The 16347-nt window shown below is 56.4% G+C and overlaps 4 protein-coding genes across 9 annotated transcripts; 2 read left to right on the top strand and 2 right to left on the bottom strand.

The window, feature by feature from the left end:
• The first annotated feature begins 304 nt into the window (after window positions 1-304).
• On the top strand, window positions 305-8124 carry SLC37A4 (solute carrier family 37 member 4). 2 transcript variants are annotated; one of them, XM_074927344.1, is made up of 9 exons: window positions 305-553; window positions 670-902; window positions 2123-2366; window positions 3165-3323; window positions 3672-3757; window positions 4688-4801; window positions 5075-5140; window positions 6193-6331; window positions 6622-8124. In XM_074927344.1, the coding sequence occupies exons 1-9, from the start codon at window positions 406-408 to the stop codon at window positions 6786-6788; spliced, it is 1356 nt and encodes a 451-aa protein (XP_074783445.1). In that variant the 5' UTR covers window positions 305-405; the 3' UTR covers window positions 6789-8124. The 2 variants fall into 2 exon arrangements, with proteins under 2 accessions (XP_074783445.1, XP_074783446.1); XM_074927345.1 differs by lacking the exon at window positions 5075-5140.
• Window positions 8125-8225: 101 nt separating this feature from the next.
• Window positions 8226-9940, bottom strand: TRAPPC4 (trafficking protein particle complex subunit 4). Of its 5 annotated transcripts, none has more exons than XM_074927346.1 (5): window positions 9741-9940; window positions 9485-9659; window positions 9305-9408; window positions 9105-9231; window positions 8226-8705 (listed from the first exon to the last, which is right to left on the bottom strand). In XM_074927346.1, exons 1-5 carry the CDS (start codon window positions 9913-9915, stop codon window positions 8627-8629), a joined length of 660 nt encoding a protein of 219 aa, XP_074783447.1. In that variant the 5' UTR covers window positions 9916-9940; the 3' UTR covers window positions 8226-8626. The 5 variants fall into 5 exon arrangements, with proteins under 5 accessions (XP_074783447.1, XP_074783448.1, XP_074783450.1 ...); XM_074927347.1 differs by having other exon boundaries at window positions 9105-9119; window positions 9307-9408; XM_074927349.1 differs by having other exon boundaries at window positions 9305-9353; window positions 9592-9659.
• On the top strand, window positions 9941-11853 carry RPS25 (ribosomal protein S25). Its single transcript, XM_074927351.1, has 5 exons — window positions 9941-10057; window positions 10178-10273; window positions 10802-10985; window positions 11338-11436; window positions 11767-11853. The coding sequence occupies exons 1-4, from the start codon at window positions 10055-10057 to the stop codon at window positions 11430-11432; spliced, it is 378 nt and encodes a 125-aa protein (XP_074783452.1). The 5' UTR covers window positions 9941-10054; the 3' UTR covers window positions 11433-11436; window positions 11767-11853.
• A 345-nt stretch (window positions 11854-12198) lies between these two features.
• Window positions 12199-15668, bottom strand: CENATAC (centrosomal AT-AC splicing factor). The gene is made up of 9 exons (XM_074927409.1): window positions 15361-15668; window positions 15130-15295; window positions 14993-15055; window positions 14798-14862; window positions 14311-14416; window positions 13959-13989; window positions 13477-13566; window positions 13233-13365; window positions 12199-12847 (listed from the first exon to the last, which is right to left on the bottom strand). Exons 1-9 carry the CDS (start codon window positions 15666-15668, stop codon window positions 12802-12804), a joined length of 1008 nt encoding a protein of 335 aa, XP_074783510.1. The 3' UTR covers window positions 12199-12801.
• Window positions 15669-16347: the final 679 nt, after the last annotated feature.

The raw sequence follows: 16347 nt of genomic DNA, 5'->3' as shown, positions 1-16347 counted from the left end.
CCGAGTGTACCCGGGTGGGCCGGGCCCGGCCTGCTGCGGCCCCGCCCGCGGGCCCCTGTGAACGCGCGTTTGTCCGGGTTCTCCATTCCGGCCTCGGTAACCGACAATAAAACCGGCGCCGCCGGACGCTGCCTCCGAGCGCGGCCCTTCGCGCCAAGGGGGGCGGCGGGCGCCCAATGGGAGCGGCGGGGCGGGGCGGCGGGCGCCCAATGGGAGCGGCGGGGCGGGGCGGCGGGCGCCCAATGGGAGCGGCGGGGCGGGGCGGCGGGCGCCCAATGGGAGCGGCGGGGCGGGGCCGGGAGCGGTGGGGAGCGGTGGCGGGCGCCGTCCCCCTCCGCCCGCCGGCACCGCGGGGCTCGTCCCGTCCCGTCCCGTCCCGTCCGGTGCCCGGAGGAGCGCGGCGGGATGGCGGCCGGCGGGTACGGGCGCTACCGGGCCGTGATCTTCGCGGCCATGTTCGTGGGTTACACGCTGTACTACTTCAACCGCAAAACCTTCTCGTTCGTCATGCCCGCTGTCATGGCCGAGGTGCCGCTGGGGAAGGACGATCTGGGTGAGTGCCGGGCCCTCCCCGGGCCCCTGCTGCCCGCCTGCCCGCCGCTGGCTGTCGCGGGCGGGCGGGGGCCGCGCCGCCGGGCTGAGGCGCGCCCCGGGCTCTGCCCGCCGCAGGTCTCGTCACCAGCAGCCAGTCCGCGGCCTACGCCATCAGCAAGTTCGTCAGCGGGGTCCTCTCCGACCGGCTCAGCGCCCGCTGGCTCTTCTCCGCCGGCCTCCTGATGGTGGGCCTGGTCAACGTGACCTTCTCCTGGAGCTCCACCGTCGCCGCCTTCGCCGGGCTCTGGTTCCTCAACGGCCTGGCCCAGGGGCTGGGCTGGCCACCCTGCGGGAAGATCCTGCGAAAGGTCAGTGTGTGCGGGGAAAGCGCTTCGGAGCCGTCCCGGCAGCAGCTCGTGCAGACTCCGAATCCAGAGGAACGCGTCTGCTCCTGCTTCCTTCAAGTCAAGGAGGTCGGAGCCACCGGCTCTGCTGTCTTCTGCTGCAGAGCAAGTTCCCTGCGGAAGGTTCCGTTTATTCTAGCAAACATGCCAAAAGTTGGTTCACGTGCTTCTATTTTAGCTCAGGTGGATAGGGAACATCTCCTGGTAGCAAACCTGCTCCACTCTGAGAGGCATAACTTGTCAGAATCCAGTATTTTTAGTGCAAAGGCAGAAGTCTGTTCCTCTCTGCTGCTGCAGCAGTTTGCTGCTGGGCCAGGGGTGATGAGTAGAAGCCCACCTGCACGCCCAGGGAGCTCAGGAATTGCGAATGGCAGACTGTTTGGTTAGAAAACCCGGTAACGTACAGAGGAGAGGGGTGAGCTGAGCCTTTAAGCTGCATGGGTTTGGGTTTTGTGACGGTCTAAGTGGAATAGATTGATTTCTGCCTTAAGACAGAAGGAAAGGAGGTCAGCTGTGTGCTAACCTCTCGTCAAAGATGTAAAATCCAGGAATGCCTGTGCCTGTGGGACGGGGTGGGGGTAAGATGAACAACTGCATTGTTCTTCTGTGAGGCATCTAGCTGGGGAGGAAAGGACTGTCCAGGACCGTTGCATGCACAGAAAGGAAGGGCCCAAATAACAATAGACATCGTGTTTTCTTAAGACATTTCTGAATGTGGCTCTCAGACATTTTCCTGCCAACAAAAGCCACTACTCAGGCACTCTGGGCGATCGTGCCTGACAATGCAACAGCGAGTCCTGAAGTTACCCTGTGACTCTCTGTGCATCCATTCGTGGTCCTGTGCCAGCAGAGCTCTGCAGCAGGATGCTGTTCTGAGCATGTGGGGTCGCCGAACCGTGCACTCTGAAACTTGCCTCTCTCAGCCCGTGTCTCAGTTTCATGGTCTGTAAACGGAAATAACTCCGAGCTGGCGCACGGTGGGAGCACCTGTCAGGCTCCTCTTGTGTAACGCTTGGAGTTCCCTGTGTGACTAAGAGAGCGAGGACTGGCTGCTCCTTTACCTGCTTCTGTAGAGCTGGGTCTGAGTTGCCCCATATCCACAGCACGGGCCTCGATTGAAGATTTTCAGGTGCAGTGTCATGCTCTTTCTTAGACCTCATGCCGTTTTTCTTGTTTTTGCACAGTGGTTTGAGCCCTCCCAGTTTGGGACTTGGTGGGCAATCCTGTCTACCAGCATGAACTTGGCAGGAGGCCTAGGCCCTATTGTCGCTGCTCTCGTGTCTCTGAACTACGACTGGCGCATGACTTTGTCCTTCTCTGGCTTTGTCTGTGTGGTTGTCTCTGTCGCCTGCCTCGTCCTGATTAAGAACGAGCCATCGGATGTTGGGCTACCCAACATCGATCAGGGACCCAAGAAAGGGAAGAAAGGTGAGTGTGAGACGAGCATAAGCAGCAGGGAGTGTTTCCTTAAGCCTGACCTTCCTCTCCTCCTCGCTGGCAGAGGACAGGTGGTTCTCCCCTCACCCTGCTGTGGGTTCTCTTGACCCCTGGCTCTCAGTGGACTCTGCTCAGTGTTTTCTGCCCTCACCTAGGACATCTGGTTAGCAAATGTTTGTTCAGATCACTAAGCGTGGTGCTCCTTTGAAAGCACAATGGGTAGAAGGGAATTGCAACACAGGTTTGCTGTAGGATTTTAAAGGCCAGTGGAAGCTCAGCCTATCTTCCACACTGTCCTGCAGTGTCTCTGCTGCTAGACCTGACCTATTTGTGTAAGAAAACAATGTTGTTTCCTCAGTGTGTTTTCTGGGGATGGTAGGTTTGTAGGCGTTCCTAGAAGACTGATGCTAAAATCAAGGCAGCACCTGAAAGTCAGCAACTTTCTTTGAGTCTGTGTAGTGACTTTCACAGGTACAGCTTCAGAACGTTAGCACGGAGTCTGGAAAAGCAGATCATTTTTCTAACTACCTTTGTGAAGGGTTTATTGGCAACTGAAATACAGAAAATCACTGGAAGTAGTGTTTTGATTGTTCTTTTGGAAGTGGAACAAATTGACAGAAAAGATTCTGAAATTGCAGCAAACCCAGAACAAGGGGGAGGTAAAGCTGTGAATATCTCCCTCCCCGTGCGTGAATCCTGCTTGCAGACCTGCCGGAAGCACAGCCGGGTCCATGTGGTTCAGTCGCTGTGCTCAAGCTGTAGTAACACTCCTCCTGATCTTCCTGACAGGTTCCTCCGGTGACAACAGTACTTTGAGAGAGCTGCTGCTCTCACCGTACCTCTGGGTGCTCTCCACAGGCTACCTGGTCGTTTTTGGAGTGAAAACATGCTGTACCGACTGGGGACAGCTCTTCCTGATCCAGGAGAGGGGACAATCCGTGCTTGTGGGTAAGATGCAAAGCGGCTTTATTAAGTTGTGTGGCTGCAATCTGGCAGGTATTGCCCAGAGCTAGACTGGGTGCAGGAAGAGGACACCTAAGGCACTTGTTTGCCAACCTCCTAAACGTCTGCTTAGATACGTAACAGTATTGAAACAACTCAGTGGTGAAGTTGCCACGTGCACTGAGACCCTCTGTGCCAGGGCCCTCCTGGGACATTCTTGTTCAAGGATGAGCTGGAGGGTCTTGCTCAGAGCTGCTCTGAGCTGGCAGCAGTTGAGCTCGGTCTAAAGCACACAGCAGCCTTGCGGTTGTGACCCAGCCTGATGACCTGTTCTTCCCTCCACCTGTGTTCTAGGTAGCTCCTACATGAGTGCCTTGGAGATCGGGGGTCTGGTGGGAAGCATTGCTGCTGGATACCTTTCTGACAGAGCCGTAGCCAGGGTAAGTAATCCGGACCCTCAGATGTGCTGGGCCGTTAACACAGTGTCCAGCTGAGCTGCTTCAGAATCTGCACAGTTTGTTTTGGCTTCCTGTGTGAGTGCTTAAAGACGATTTCCTCCCCCCACCCCCCCATGCAGAACTCTCACTCCTCTTGTTTATGCTGCTTTGGAGAGTCAGGATAAGCAGAACACAGAGGAAGGGAGCTGCTGCCTCGCGCTAGAAAACAACCCTTCTGTACCGTGCTTCTTTCCTCTGTCTTCCCAAGCTCTTCTTCTGGATGCAATTCTGTGCCTAAACTATCCTGCTTCGAGCGGGACTTTTGAAATCTGGCTGATCTGGATTAGCCCGTCTCTTTAACGCGGAGGTGGGAGAGGTGACCCCCCTCGGTAGCTTGACCGAGCTGCTCGGTCAGGGCGGTGTTTCCACTGCACGGTGCAGCTGAGAGAAATGGGCCTGTACACAGCTCTGCTGCGGCGTGGGAGGCCGCTGAGCACCCTGCGGGGCCTGGGGAAGCGCGCGTGCCGATGTCGGGGCTTACGACGTGCCTGTCAGGTTTAAGGTGTTGGATCTGTTTAATTAGTTGGCTTTACTCTGCTCTCCAGACTTGTGCTAAAAGAGATCTGGTTGTTGACAGTTGTCTTCTGGCTGGAGAAAACCCCCAACTAAAATCCAGTGGTGAGGTCTGAAGCCTAATTCAGGGTGGATATAGGGCACAGCTGGTAGCAAGAAGCGTCATTCATTGACTGAGAGCGGCTTGTTCAGCACAGCGTGACCGTGGGCTGACCTTAAGCCAAGCCAGGAGGTCTTGCTGGCGGGTGTGCTCCTGATGCACCCCCCGTTTGGGCTGCGGGGACGGCCAGTAGCTACTACGAGTGTAACACGGAAGGATCGTCCCGTCTCTGACCCTGGGTCTCCCTTCCCGCATTGCAGGTTGGCCTCTCGAGTTACGGGAACCCTCGGCACGCGCTGCTGCTGTCCATGATGGCTGGGATGTCCGTGTCCATGTTCCTCTTCCGTGTCACAGTCACCAGCGATTCCCCCAAGGTAATCCCTGCGCCGGCAGCTGACCCAAAGCGGGAGGGAGGGCACTTCAGCGCTCAGGCGTTTGGTGACAGAGCCTGCGACTCTTTTCTTTGCCTTTCCCGAGAACTGTGTTTGCAGCACAGAGAGCCAGGCTTAGTCAGGTTTGCACTGGTTCTGCTGCCCAAGCCAGCATGAGCAGCCCACGTTACCGGCGGTAGCACAGGCAGGACTTGCGTCTGCCATCATGATTGCTAAGTAAATGAAACTTCTCTTTTCCTTTTCTTTCTTCTTCAGGAAAATCACTTCTGGACTGTAGCCTTGCAACCTCTAGCTGATCTCACAGGCCTAACAGAACACGAGGTTTCTGCCTTGAATTTTTTCTCCCTCTGCCTGTTTCTGCTTTGGGTGATCTGCCTTTTTCCTATCCAGGGAGGTTGGGTAGCACTACACAGCTTAGAACCAGGGCATTGAGAAGAGGTTACTGCAAGTTTTGTAAAAACAGCCTTTTCTTATAATCATTTGATTATGCTAACTGACTTCAAGAAGTCTGCATCTAAAGCTTTTAAGTTCTTATATAGAAGGTTCTGAGGATGTTTGTTCATCAGGTAAAATGTAGCCAGTTTAAGGGGTCTTGTGAGTGAGGTCAGGAGAAATAATTCTGCTCTTGCTGCCTTCCTGCTTAATTTTTGGCATGTGTTTTCCTAACTCTTTGTTTCTGTTTCCCATCTGGAAAATAAGATGGCATTTGCTTCCTCCTGGGTGTCATGAAATGGTATTTATAGTTCAAGAATCATACTGTAATCTCAAGGTGGTCAGGTTATGTATCCTTTGTAGTCCTTTCCCAAGTGACTGATAAATTCTGGGCCAGGTAGTTTTCTTAGAGTGTATGCTAACACTGAAGTCCAAACTGTTGCATTTTTTCAGGTTTGTTTCTGTGTTTGTTTAGTAACACAGAGGTTATCGGATGGTGGCTTTGTGCAAATAAAGACGCTCTGATCAGTCGCTTGCACCTAAAATGAGAAGAGCTTTTGGCTCTTCTCCTGGTGTCTCCAGGACCATTTTTAAAAGCGACTCAATCCACAGTGCTCTCCTGTGATTTCACAGGCTCGTTGCCCATCTCTCTTCTATGTTGTGGTTCTTCCTTGCGAAATGGTTCATGCAGAACTGTAGGAGAGGAGAGCTGGCACTAGCCAGCGAGACGGCACGGAGGAGGTGCAGCTGGGCTGCACGTACATGGGGTCTGTCAAAGGCCTGAGCTCTGCTGTCTGCAGGCCAGCTGCAGGGAGCCGCTGTCAGCCTGAAAATGTCAAAACCCCCTCGTAGCGTACATAGGATCTGCGATCTGTCAGCAGCTGCTGACTGACGTGGTGAGACGCACAGATCCTGTTTCTGATCTTAACTTGTTTCGACAGCTGTGGATCCTGACTCTGGGAGCCGTCTTTGGGTTCTCCTCGTACGGGCCGATCGCCCTGTTTGGGGTTATAGCCAACGAAAGCGCCCCTGCCAACCTGTGCGGCACCTCCCACGCCATCGTGGCCCTCATGGCCAACAGTGAGTAACACCCGTTTCCCCAAAAAAACAAACAAAACCCGTGTGGTTTTCGGAGAAGCGCAGCCTAGCCCCTGGGCGCTGAGTTCCCGGTCACAGGAGGCCACGCGAGAAGCAGAGATAACAGAGCTGGAAGCCTCAGGGGTGCTTCCTGCTGTACCTGACAGGTTCTTGCCTTGTGCTTTAAGTTCAAACTGGGCCTGAGGAATTTTTATGTGTGCAGCAAACAAGTATTGGCAGATAAAATCGAGATGCTCAAGCCTTGCTAGTTTTTTGCTTGTTTTTCCTTACAGTTGGGGGTTTTCTGGCCGGACTGCCCTTCAGTACCATCGCCAAACACTACAGCTGGGCCACAGCCTTCTGGGTAGCCGAGATCACCTGCACCAGTAGCACGGTAGCTTTCTTCTTCCTGCGGAACATCCGCACCAAGATGGGCCGGGTTCCCAGGAAGGCTGACTGAAGACAAGCTGCTCGGTGAAGAGGACGCTCCCATGCCAACGTGAATGACGCTTGGTTTTCGTTTAACTGGCCTAGGAATGAGGTTTACCTATTGCTGCAACCTAGATAAAAATGTCTCGATTTCTCACCCACTGCCAGGTGCCTGAGGGCACAAGGTTCCTGCTACTGACCCCTTTTTCCCTCAAGATGTGATTAATTCAGCTCGTTTACATTTGCAATGATTTTACTGCACCTCCTTCTCACAGCACTGTTGGTGAAGCAAGCAGGCTTCGCAGCCCGAGCTTCTCCACTAAATGTACTCAGAAATTTCTGGCTTCAGGTGCTGTCACATTTAGTTTTGTCCTTACAGTTCATCTCAGCCGTTACCTGTCAGTCCAGCCTCGTTCAGGGGCACCAGGGCGAGCCCTTGCTGCCTTCCTCCATCCCAGCCAGCAGCTGCAAGTGCAGCTGCCCGGGTTTACTGGGGTGTGAGCCCCCATGCGCACTCGGCCCCAGAACAGCGGCGCAGCGGTGAGTGATGATGATTACGGTTCGGCCTCACGGCTGATTAGCAAGCAGTGTGGCTTTAGTTTAACCTGGGGTTAGCTGTCAGGAGCGAGAGAAGTGCTTTGCTCTGGGCAGGTGGAACGCCGGCGCGGTGCTGGGGCAGGGCTCTCCGCAGCGCTTAGTAATAGGCACGTTTCCAAGAAATTCTTCAGTTTCAGGGGAGAGCGTTCAGAGAGGCTCCTGCTGTTGGAGCGCTGCTGCCTGCTGCTGTCTCTGTGTTTGGCGTTAATGATTTGCAGGGGAGGCAGCGCAGAGCCAGTGCTCTGCAAACCGGCCAGGAAAACCCACCTGGCAGCAGCAGGTATTGCGACAGCACTTGCTGCAGCCCCACGACTTGTTCAGCTGGGTTTCATGAAAACCCACGTTTCTAGCATTGGCTTGTATTTTTTCAGCGTGAGTTGTGTAGTCCAGGATGTTTTCAGCCAAGAGCTGGGTCTCTCATGGCTGTGGGCAGGGGCTTGGGCTACCTTCGAGTCAGCCTGGCAGAGCCACCACCGACAGCCAGCAGCCTAGAGTGGTCAGGCCCAGTGCTCTTCGCAATAAGTAAACTCAGGTTTTTAACGGGGATTTTGTTGAATGTTCCTGTTTTTCCCCAAAAGGATTTACTGCTTTAGGGGTCCGGGAAGCAGCGAGTTCTCAACTCGTGGAGAACCTGCACACAGGTACTTTGCTGAACAGCTCGGTTGCAGGAGTAGGTAGCCAGCCTTAATTAAAACAATAGAAGTGAATTACATTTTGTACTTAATTACGTGATCTTCTCCTGTCTGTGAAATAAAATGGAGCAGTGTTACAAGGGCTCTCGTTGTCTGGTGCAAGCAGAACTGCCCAAACCCGCTTCTCCTCGAGGCGCTGCTGGCGCAGATTGACCCTGCCAGCAGAAAACAAGCAGCCCTTCACCTCTGCCACACACCTTTATTACTTCTACTCATAGACCCTCTGCCAAACCCTAAGTTAGAGATATACAGGAAAAATACATATGTACAATTACGAGACAAAAACCAATCAACCAGGGTAAGACCATGGACCTGCACCTCGTCTGTCTGTCTTCACTCAAGGGCAGCAGAACTGCAACAGCAGAATAAGCCTCTGTGGCCAAATGCAAACAGTAGTAATCAGTCTGTTTAAGGTAAATGTCATAACAAAGGGGATAAAAAGGTGTCTGGGGAGATAATGAAGCATGTTTTGGAGTTACACAGTCTCTACTGCAGAGGAGAGTGCTCCAGGAAAGGCCAGCGGGGAAGAGGGGGGCCCTGCTCTTCAGAGGAAGGAGCCCACGCGCTGGCGAGGCCGCCTCTACGATCCAGGTCCGAAGGGTCCAGCTTTCTCTGCCACCTCCAGAGCAAGTTTCAAGTTCTGATCAAACAACTCACATCTAAACAGTTGGAAAAGCAGAAAGGGATGACTTAACCTATGGAACAGGCTAGTGAAGACAGGATCTCTGCAGCCTCCAAGGAGAGATTCTGGAAGTCACGAGGCAGCAGCCTGGCTGCTGTCAAGCTTTGGCTTGGCTGTAATTAAGGTGAAATCTTCTCATATGGGCTTGAGTGTTATGCTAGGACAGCGGGGATTGTACCAAGAGCACCTCCCACTTCCCCAGCAGAGCAGCGCTGGGAAAAGTACGAGTTGGTGCCCCATCCCTGCAGCAGCGTGCTGCATCTTCCCCCCTCCCTCAGCCTCTGGGTTTGCTTTGCTACTAATGAGCCGTCAGCATTTGTTACTGCACAGGCGGAGCGACGTGTGGTCGCAGTTGATTAAAGGGGCTTTTCCTTACCTGATTGGCATCTCCAGGGAGTAGAAAGGATTCTTCAGAGCAAAGTCCGAGTAAATCTCGTAGATCTTGCGGAGGAGGGAGTCTATCCCTGCCTGCCTCGGGTCAGCCAGAACCACGAATTTGATCCCTGGAGCCGCAACGACAGGGAAGTGAGGGAGGCAGCGGCAGGGTGGGCCCGGGCGCCCGGGGCCGGGCCGTACCTGTCAGGGTCTGGAAGCAGTGCAGCTTGAAGGTGTCGGTCTCCAGCATCTCGATCCCGGAGCTCCCGACCTCGGGGGACAGCTGCGACCCGATGGCAAACAGCCTGCGGAGAGAAGCCCTCAGCGCCCGCCGCCCTCGCCGGGTCCCGTCCCGCCGGGTCCCGTCCCACCCCAACTCACGAGTGGAACATGGAGGCCAGCATCAGCTTCTCGTTGGAGGAGAGGCGGTGGCGGCCGAAGCGGATGGACACCGGGTAGTTGGCGGGGTTGCCCAGGAACTCCAGCACATCCTTCCCGTCTGCCGTGAAGCGCCCGTTGACCTCGGCGCCGTTGATGGCCAGCACGGCGTGACCCACTGCGGGGACAGCGCGGGGTCAGCGCCCGCGGCCCCGCGCCCCCGGCCCGGCCCGGCCCTCCCCGCCCGCCGCCGCCGCACCGCGGATGCCGTCGCGCTGCCCGAAGGCGACGACGACGCGCTCGTCGTGCGGGCGCAGGACGAGGTCGAGCGGGAAGCTGAACGTCTTCTCGGTGTCGGCGCGGGGCGCGTAGTGGTCCAGCTGGTAGATGAGGCCGCCCGCCTTGTTCACCACGTAAACGCTGAAGATCGCCATGGCGCCGCCCGCCGTGACCCGGAAGCGCCGCCCGCCGTGACCCGGAAGCGGCCCGGGGCCACGGGGCTTCCGCACGCCTCGCGGCCGGCGCTTCCTTTCTCGGCCGACATCTTGGGGGAGCAGCAGCTGCCGCCGCACCATGGTGAGCGTGGGGCCGGCGGCGGGGCCGAGGCGCTCACCGGGGGGCGGGGGTGGCCCCGAGCGGCGGGGGGGAGCCCTCCCCGCGTCCCGCCGCTGACCGCCCCGTCCTTCTCCTCCGCAGCCGCCCAAAGACGACAAGAAGAAGAAGGACGCGGGCAAGTCCGCCAAAAAGGACAAAGACCCGGTCAACAAGTCTGGTGGCAAAGCCAAGAAGAAGGTAGGAGTGGCGGAGCCCGCGCCGCGCCTGCTGAGGCGGCCTCGCCGGCGGCGCCGCCCGCCGTGAGAACCCGGGGCGGGGGGAGGCAGCCGGGTCAGGCGGCGGGCAGAGCGAAGGGGCGCAGGAGCGCCGTGGCTCTGAGGAGACCGTGGGGCTCCCCAGGCCTTGCGCGCGTGCGGCGAGACGGGGCCTCAACAGCGGGGGCCCGGGTGCTGCTGCCCTGCGATGGGGCGGGGAGGGGGTGAGCTATCATAGTGCTGAGGAGCTGCTGCTTCATCTGGCAGCAAGTTGCATGTGACGGCGTAAAATCTGGGTAACAAAACGGTTTAGTTCTTTTGTGGAGGTACTGTCGGTATTATGTACAACACGTGCACTTATAGAGATAGTTTTGTACACGTCAGTAGCGCTTTACTCTGGGATGTGATATGGAAACGTTTGATGGTGCGGTTCTTGGGGCATCCTAAAGCTCAGTGTTTTGTTACTGCTTAGAAGATGGCTTAGGGGTTTTCTTTTTTTCACATCGAGTAGAAGTGGTCCAAAGGGAAAGTGAGAGACAAGTTGAACAACCTTGTCCTGTTTGACAAAGCAACTTACGACAAACTGTGCAAGGAAGTGCCCAACTACAAGCTCATCACACCTGCAGTTGTCTCGGAGAGACTGAAGATTCGAGGCTCCCTGGCTAGAGCTGCCCTCCAGGAGCTGCTCAGCAAAGGTAAGCACTCAAAACGGCAGAAAAACAGAAGGGTGCTTGAATTCTATCTTTTCTTCTCCTTGTTCAACTAGAGGATTTCGTGCTGCATCTGAAGTACACAAATTGGTGGGTTTTTTGACAAGCTGCTGCCTTAGGTTGCATTTCAGAAGTGCTCTAAAGTCAGGAGCAGTGGCTCCACTGCAGCCAGGATGGGTTGTGATGTCAGCGCTGCCACACCTGAACCAAAGCCTTGTATAAGGGTGTGTAGTACTGGGGTGCCTGTCACGCAGTGACAGGTCTGCGCTTACGAAGGAAGCACAGCGTGCCTGGCATCCTGCAGTACAGGCCCGCTCAAATAATTTCCTTTTTATAGGTTTGATCAAACTGGTGTCCAAGCACCGAGCACAGGTAATCTACACCAGAAACACAAAAGGCGGAGACGCGCCCGCCGCAGGGGAGGACGCATAGGGAGGTGAGGCGCTGGGCTCCGACGGGGAGTGGGTCTGCGTGCCGCGGGGCAGACTGCTGCCGCGTTGCTGCGGACAGGCTGTTTCTCCAGACATCTGGAGAATGTCGCTTCCCGGTGGCGTTACTGGAAACATCAGTTCTCCAGAATTAAAGAGCAGTTTGCGAATTTGTCCCTGTTGCCCATAGAAAGAGGGAAGCCATGCATGCTCTCCCATCTGTGGGCCAATGTGCTGCCACAGGGTGTGGTGACAGAGGGTTCTTGCTGGAACAGCTTTCAGACTGCTTTGGGCCTGCCTTGACCCAGTCGTCTGATGTGGGACTTCTTGCTTTGCAGGTTCTCCAGGGATGCTCATCAACAATGTGTCATATGTAGATGCACACAATAAAATTACTGAAATAACTTCTCTTGCTTTTTCAAGAATGTGTACGTTTCATTATTGCCAGTGAATTTTGGTACAGGTCACAGCTGTCTTCCTCCACCAGCTGATTTTGCATTTATATGGCATTACCAATGTAGCAGGAACATGCTTTTATATTGTGAAAAGGGAAGGAGCTTTTGCATCACCTACAGCACCGGTGATGTTATACCAGATTCGGTTCTAGTAGGAGGAGGATTGAGGCCCATTTCTTGCATCACAGGTAGGAAAGGTGCCATGGGGTATTTTCATTATTTATTTAAACTGCCTCTACGCAGGTTTCTGCATATAAGGCCACAGCATCTGTCAGGTTGGTGTCTAGTGGGAGGACACAGATAAGCAGCTCTCAATAAGGCTGTAAATATTTTATTGAAGCTGAAAGTAAGAGCTGCCCACAGCAAAGGTCTTTAAGGCCTCCTTTCTTCTACTGACCTTTGGGTGAGGCACAACAGGTGAAAGTAATGTAAATTAGAATGAAAACACAGGGTGCATGGCATCAGTTGCCCCTGGAGCAAAAACTCCATCTGAAAGGAGTTTCCGCTCATCTACTAACAGATAAATGTTTTTTAAAAAAGTGTCTTTAACAGGATATCATGCAACACTGGCAGCATGTGCTATATAAGCTGGGCTCTCTGATTCTGAAGGTATGGTTTGGGCAGGAGACCTTTCCTGCTGGCAGGATCTGCCTTTGTGTAGCTTCAGACTTCAGAAATGGGTGCCAAAATACACACTGCGTGTCCCTGACAAAGCCGCCAAGGAGCTTTCAGAGCTTGCTCACTGCAGTGTTAGGGCACGGTCATGCTGCCTTCCAGGGGCTGAGCACATCCAGGCCTATATAATAAACAAGAGCGCAGAATCTGGCACCAGCTGCAGCAACAAAGCTGTGGCTACCAGTGGTCCGTCTGCCTCTCCTCAACAGCCAGAGCTTGGTTCCTTTGGGGCTCCTCTCCTGATCACCTTTTTTTCTTCTTTTCCCCCGATTCAGTTCTAAACTGATGCCTGAAAGAGAGCATAGAATTCAGAATGCAACAGCCTTTAGAAAGAGGTAACAAATGCTGCCTCATCTAACCAGGAAGACAGCGCTGTGCAGTGGTTTAGATCAGGTATCTTTTCCATTATCTCTGTGAGAGTCTCTCCAGCTAGCTGACACACATTTCTATCACGTGAAAAGGTACCAGCAGGACAGCACACAGCTCTGAAAGGTGAGCCAGGCTTAACCAGGCAGACACCTTGGCGTGTGCAGCCCCTGCAGCTGTGACCGAGCTCGCCCCCGCCAGCCACGTGTGCGCTGCTGCGGAATGAGCGCCGCGCAGCACCACCCTCCTGTGTGGCCGGACACTGCAGGCCCTGCGCTCGGCCTGGGTCCCTGCTGCCTGGAGCTCACCGGGACTGCCACCTCCTGCCGTGATTCCAGACCCGCCCAAAGGAAGGCAGCCAGTTGTCGCCGGTCTGAGAGGTATGGTCAAAGTTGGCACCCACACGCTCTGCTGGGAGCTTCTTCAGCTTCTGCTTCTCCTCTAAAAAAAAAAATACTTTGTTCAGCAGAAGTTTTTCAGTCAAATTGCTTTTGATTCTTTAGTGTGGTAAGGTGAACATAGGCTTAAGTGAAATGTATACAAGGTGCTCACTTTGTTTGAGAAATTCCTCATAGGAAGGTCCAATTTGTGGTTTACTTCCCTCCTCTTCCTCTTCCTCCATTAGCCATGGAGGTTTTGCTCCTAGAAGTCACAGGGTAAATGTATTCAGCCACTGAAGTTACCCTAAACTTGAGATTGAAAAGCACCTCCTCTTCCCCTGCCCCTGCAGCTCACCCTACCAAGTGCGTGGTGAAGGAAAAGTAAACTTTGGGCTTTGTAAGAAAAAGCAGCTGGCTCGCCTCGGTTAAGGCAATGGCAGATCACACCCCAAACCATGCACTCCACACAGCAGCAGCACCAACTGTTCGTAGTAACGGGAGTGTTTTCTCCTCTAGTCAAATACTAGCACAAGAGTGAGCACCTTCTGGTTATGCTGTAACTGCTTCGAATTGCTTCTGGTTATCCCTGTTACATTGCAAGCCAAGAGCTTTCAGTAGGGCAGCAACCAAGAGTCGTGCAGTGGGTGTGATTACCTGTGTGAACATTTCCTTTTCCTTCTGTTTCCTGTGAACATAAGCATAAAACAGTAATGAAGTGATGCTTTTAAGAGCATCTCTGAACAGGCTGGTGGGGTGTGTGTTCCCAACTCCAGTTCTGTTACAAAAAGAGAGAGGGAGGCCCTTCTCGACTCAGGGCATGTTAAAGAACGTTTGCTCAATGCAACTCTTAAGTTAACCCTGGATGCCTGAAACTTGCAGCTGCTTTCTTAATGGAAAAGCCGCCTTTTTCAGCAACAGAGACTGCAGCCCTTGTTTTGCTTTGTAACACGTGCTCTGTGCAACTCGCGGTTAATTTAAGTCACGCTCACAAGCAAGTCGCCCCTACCTGGTGGCCAATGAAGGTCAAAGCCTGGCCTGATTCCATCCAGTTTAAGACAGGCCCTGCCTGCATGCCGCTGGGGCCGGGCTGCTCTGCATCATGAGGGGAGTCCCTGGAAGAGAGAGGCCAAGGGGCAGTCCGAGAGGTGAGCCACAGTCAAAGCTGGGCCGGCGGCACCTGGAGCAGCGGTTGCGTTTGTGTTTGGAGAGCTTTGCAGGATGAGGGACGAGGAGGAGCGTTCTCGGGGCATGGTAACAGGATGCTTGTGTGTTATGGCTGCGCCGGCACCTCGTGGTGGTTCGCGCTCGCCTACCGACATGTGGACAGCACGGCCTTTCCGCGGCTGCGGTGCCCGCTGCAGTCTAGGTCAGCGCTGGCGGAGGATCCGAGTGACTGCGCTCCCACTGAGGACGGCGCCGACTGGCACGGCGCGAGCGAGGCCGGGTTTTGCTCGGGGTCGGGGTTAGCGGCACTAGGAGGAAACGGTTCTCACCTCTGGCGTCCCGCGGGCAGGCTCTGGCCAGACGGTCCTGGGCCCGGCTCTGGCTCTGTTTGAAGCTGGGTGCGATTCAGGAAAAAGGAACGCTGTTTCTGGCGCTGCGCAGAGCCCCCCCCCCCCCCTCCCAGCGGTGGGGCCGGTGGCCCCGTCCCCGGTCCCCGCAGCCAGGGCAGGATACGGCTCACTGACCTGGAGCGCGGCCCGCACCGTCTCCCGCTGCCTGCGCTCAGCTTCGCGGATTCCGGCCGCCATCTGCCGGAGGAAAGGGCGGGTGAGGCGGGCGCGGCGCGGGGCCGGTTCTGGTCGCGGGGCCGGTGTGGCGGTACCTGCCGGATGCGCTCTTCCTCCCGCCGCCGGTGCGCGTCCAGCGCCCGCTCCAGCGCCCGCGCGAAGCGCTCGTACTCCTCGGCCGGCACCAGGAACCGCTCCCGCAGCGCCGCCTCCGCCCGCTGCTCCCGCCAGAACCTCGCCGTCTCCCGCCGGTGCTGCGGCCTGCGGGGATCCGGTCAGCGCCGCCGCCCCGCGCTGCCGCCCCGCCGCGCCGCCGCCCGCCTTACCCGGCCAGGTGCTGCAGGAGCGCGGCCCGCGGCAGCGCCATCCCGCCGCGCCGCCCGTCCCGTCGCACGCCGCGACCGCAGCACAGGCACCAGACGCGCCGGTCGTGCTCCGCCGGGTCGTAGGGCCGCACGGCCGCGCCGCTTCCCCCCTCCTCCTCGGCCGCCGCCGCCGCCGCCCGCGCCGCCGCCACCTCCTCCTGCAGCCGGTCCAGCGCCTCCCGCAGCCGCCGCCGGTGCGCCGCGCTGTACCGGTGCCGGCGGCCCGAGAAGGCGGTGCGGCGGCACAGCCCACAGTACTGCGCCGACATGGCGGCCGCGCAGGCGCGGGAAGCGCGGGCAGGGCCGCCTCGGGACGCCGGGGGGGCGGTGGCGGCCGGGGCCGGGGCGTTCCTCCTGCGGGCAGAGCCGCGCCCTTTCCTCGCAGCGAGCCGCCATTTCACGCCGCGCCCCCGCCGCCTGGTGCAAGACGGGGACGCGCGCCTGGTAAACGCTGTTTCCCCCGGCCTGCCCCAAACTTTTTTTGGTTTCTGCCTTTCATCGTTACAAACAGGCTCGGGAGGCGCGTCGTACATCCCAGAAGCGCTCTGGCCTCCCACCTAACTGCTTTTTGACACAGTCTTGCCTGGCAGCGTTGGTCTGGCGCCCTTGTTGTCCTGCCCAACCGCAGCTCTACCAAAATCTTAAGTGGTTGGGTTTGGTTTTTAACATTTAGTAAGAGCAGAGGGTGCTCATGCTCCAGTCTCGCAGGGCTGGAGGAGGGCATCTGCACTGCAGCGTGAAGGTTACCTCAGTGCTGCCGTCCAGCGCAGCCGGGCCTTCAGAGATCGTTCACCTTAAATCAGCTCTTGCCCAGACAGACAGACCCCCTGTGCTGTCCTGTGCGGGACTGACAGCCGTCCATCTGCCTCCAACCTCTGCAGAGGCTCGGGTGACATTGGCACCCAGCCGAGCAGGCCGGTTCGGGCACTAGGCAGAGGAGCCGTCCCA

This window comes from Athene noctua, chromosome 26 (genome assembly GCF_965140245.1).
Source record: "Athene noctua chromosome 26, bAthNoc1.hap1.1, whole genome shotgun sequence".
In the NCBI taxonomy this organism is placed as follows: domain Eukaryota; kingdom Metazoa; phylum Chordata; class Aves; order Strigiformes; family Strigidae; genus Athene; species Athene noctua.
This window is presented reverse-complemented; position numbering and strand designations above follow the sequence as displayed.